Consider the following 3,162-nt stretch of genomic DNA (forward strand, 5'->3'; position numbering starts at 1 on the left):
CGGGATTAGAAATACCGACATCCAATATGTTTGCATAGATTGAAGGACAGAGATGATGAGTTGTCTTCTACCACCATAGGATAGAAATTTGTTTTTCCAATTCATCAAACGAGTTTTAAGATTAACCACAAGAGGGTTGAAGTCACGTACCTTTAATCTAACCGGAGAGAGGGGAACACCCAGGTACCGAATAGGAAACACCCCTGGACGAAATGGAAGGCAATTTCGAATGGCGTTTTGAACATCCAACTCTACATTCCCGAAAAACACCTCACTTTTTTCGAGACTCGGAGACAGACCCGATCTTACCTCAAACATTTGGAGAGCCTGTTTTATCACTTCAACCCTCGAGAGAAAATAAAAAGATCATCTGCAAAACATAAATGGGTCAACTTGATGTGTTCACATCCTTGGTGGTAAGCAAAATTCACCTCCTCATCAATACACTTTTTTAGGATCATCGATAATCCTTCCATTACCACAGTAAACAAGTGAGGAGATATTAAACCTCCTTGTCAATGCTCGCGCTTTCCCTGAAAGAATCCCTCCGACTGACCATTAATGCAAATAGAGAACGTTGGCGTTGAGATTAGCAACTTTATCCAATTAATCATAACTGGATGAAAACCCATTCCCTTCAACATCCCAAGTAGATACTTCCAGTCAACTGTGTCATAAGCTTTCCTGATATCGATCATGAACGCACATTTTGGCTCCCCCTGGGGTTTCTGGTAACCTGCTACAAGCTCATGTGCCATTAAAATGTTATCAGTAATCTGTCTTCCAGGAACGAAAGAAGATTGGGCCTTACTGATAAGGACATCCAAAGAGCCTTTCATCCTGTCCGCAATGATTTTACTGATACATTTAAGCAACACATTACAACAAGCTATGGGCCGAAAATCAGTTACACAGGACGCATTAGGAACTTTCGGAACAAGGCAAAGCAATGTGTGATTCAACTGATACTCTAAGGTGCCCGAGTAGAAGAAATTATGTACCGTAATAAGAATATCCCGACCCACCACACTCCAAGCAGTTTTAAAGAATTTCAAAGAAAACCCATCAGAACCCGGGACCTCTTCATTACCAATATCAAATAGAGCAGTCTTTATATCCATATCCGTAATGGGTCTTATTAAGTGTAGAGACTCCGATAAAGACAAAGACGATCGAAAGAACAATCTTCCATAGAAGGGTTAACCAACGCATCACAAGAACCCAAAATACCTGCAAAATGATTAACAAAAGCTTTTGGTACTTTATCATGTTCAAATACCATTCCAAATGAGTCCTTAATAGCAGCAATGTGGTTCCTATTGCGCTTCTCTCTCATGGAGTGAAAGAAGAACTTAGAATTTCCATCCCCCTCGTTYAACCAAGAAATCTTCGCCTTTTGWCTAACCAWTTCCAATTRATCATTCCTAGCTTGTTGATATGCTAACAAGAGGTGAGCAATGTCCTCTTTCAGCATATCATTAAATGGATCTAGGTCACAAGCCAATTGAGCAACATTAAGTTCCGCCTTTAACAATGCCACCTTCTTATYCAAGCATCCATACGAATTTCTTAGTCTACGGCAAACCCCTTTCATATCTTGCATTTTAAGGAGAACTTTCTTCATGTAGGAGCCTTTCTTCGGTTTCGCCCATACTCCCTCAACCGAACTGAGGAAATCCTCATGGGAAGTCAGGAAATTATCAAACTTAAAGCCACGTTTTCTAAGTCTTCTCCCTACTTTGAACGTTAGAATACCCGGTGAATGGTCAGAGATCCCTCTTGGTTCAAAGAAAACCGAGGCATCCCCAAATCTATCAATAAACTCCGAGTTCCCCAATATCCGATCTAATTTACACATAATACCTCCTCCCCATTTTGGGTTGTTACTTTCGATCTTGGCCGTGAAGTGTTTTGCTCACGGCTAGGGTTTCTTTTTGGCCGTTGTTGCATGCTTTCTTGTTTCCTAGGGTTTGTGCCGCCTTTCTTGGTTGTTGTGATCGGTATTTTGGGTTTAGCATCGGGATTTGATTGCTTGTGGCCTTTGCTCACGGGTTGAGTCCACGGTTGGCTGTTTGTGGTTTTTCTTGGCTAGGGTTTGCATGCGCCTAGGGTTGCACGGCTAGGGTTTGAATGCAATCGTGGTATTGTTGTGTGCTGTTTGGTTTTGTTTGCTTTCTCCTTTCGTCCATTGACAGTTTTTGGTTGCGGGTTGGTTGTGTGTCGTTATCTAGTTTTCTTTTCCTGCGTCAAGTGATTCTGTGGTCTTCGTCTCCTTGGTTGAGTTTATTGATAGAATATTCAGCACCTTCCTGTAAGGTCTTCGTCTATTTTATTGAGAACGCTTGACTTGGGATTCAGCACCACGGCTTCTTGATTAGGGAATTAGTAAACTAGGTATTCTTGCGTTGGTTATGATGTCTGATTTTGCGGATGTTATCTTAGAAGAAGACTCATCCCAGGATTTCGCCGATATAATCCTGGATGAGACGGTTCCTAGTTTGTTGAAAGGATCCCTTTTGCATGACGGTATACGGAAGAAGGTTGGGTTAATGGAGGTCCGACTCAGAGGGTTTCGGTGTGGGAACGTCTCTCTCCGGCTATTAGGGGTGATCCGGGCATGGTATCTCCAAAGTCCTTTGCTAAAATTGTGGGAGGCACTTCAAAGCAAGAGCTCACTTATTTTCCGGTTGAGAAGAGTGTTAAACCACGGATCTTCTTTCCTTTGGAAGTTACAAAAGGTATGGCCAAATCCTTCCAATCGGTTCTTTATGGTTATTTTCTAGGACCTCGTCTTCTTTTTCACATTGTCCTGCGTGCGGTCCAAAACGCTTAGGGAAAGTTTGGCCTTAAATGATATGAAACCTTCAAGAAAGATTTCAGTATGTGTCGGACCGTTCTTGTATGATCTCGTGTACTCCCTTGGACCCAACTTCTTAGTCTTGAATCCAACAACAAAGGGTATATAAAAACCAACGCCTTTGGAATGCAAAGAAAGCAGAAATGAAGATTAGAGGAAGAAACACAAATACTTCCAAGGAACCCAACACCTTGCTATCCGAACTCAACAATGAGGGATATGTGAAATCCAACACCTTTGAGTACCAAGAAGTCAAGTTGTTAATGTCGAGGCGCCACTCTAAGCGGAAGAAACCTAGAGATAAG

At 42.0% G+C, this 3,162-nt stretch overlaps 1 protein-coding gene across 1 annotated transcript; it reads right to left on the minus strand.

Annotated features, from left to right (window-relative positions):
• Positions 1–1,138: 1,138 nt before the first annotated feature.
• On the minus strand, positions 1,139–1,858 carry LOC112503624. Its single transcript, XM_025107627.1, has one exon. It carries the CDS (start codon positions 1,856–1,858, stop codon positions 1,139–1,141), a length of 720 nt encoding a protein of 239 aa, XP_024963395.1.
• Between the last annotated feature and the right edge of the window lie 1,304 nt (positions 1,859–3,162).

The sequence above is a fragment of the Cynara cardunculus genome, unplaced genomic scaffold (assembly GCF_001531365.2).
Source record: "Cynara cardunculus var. scolymus isolate 2C unplaced genomic scaffold, CcrdV1 Un_Scaffold_3417, whole genome shotgun sequence".
NCBI classification, from domain to species: Eukaryota; Viridiplantae; Streptophyta; class Magnoliopsida; order Asterales; family Asteraceae; genus Cynara; species Cynara cardunculus.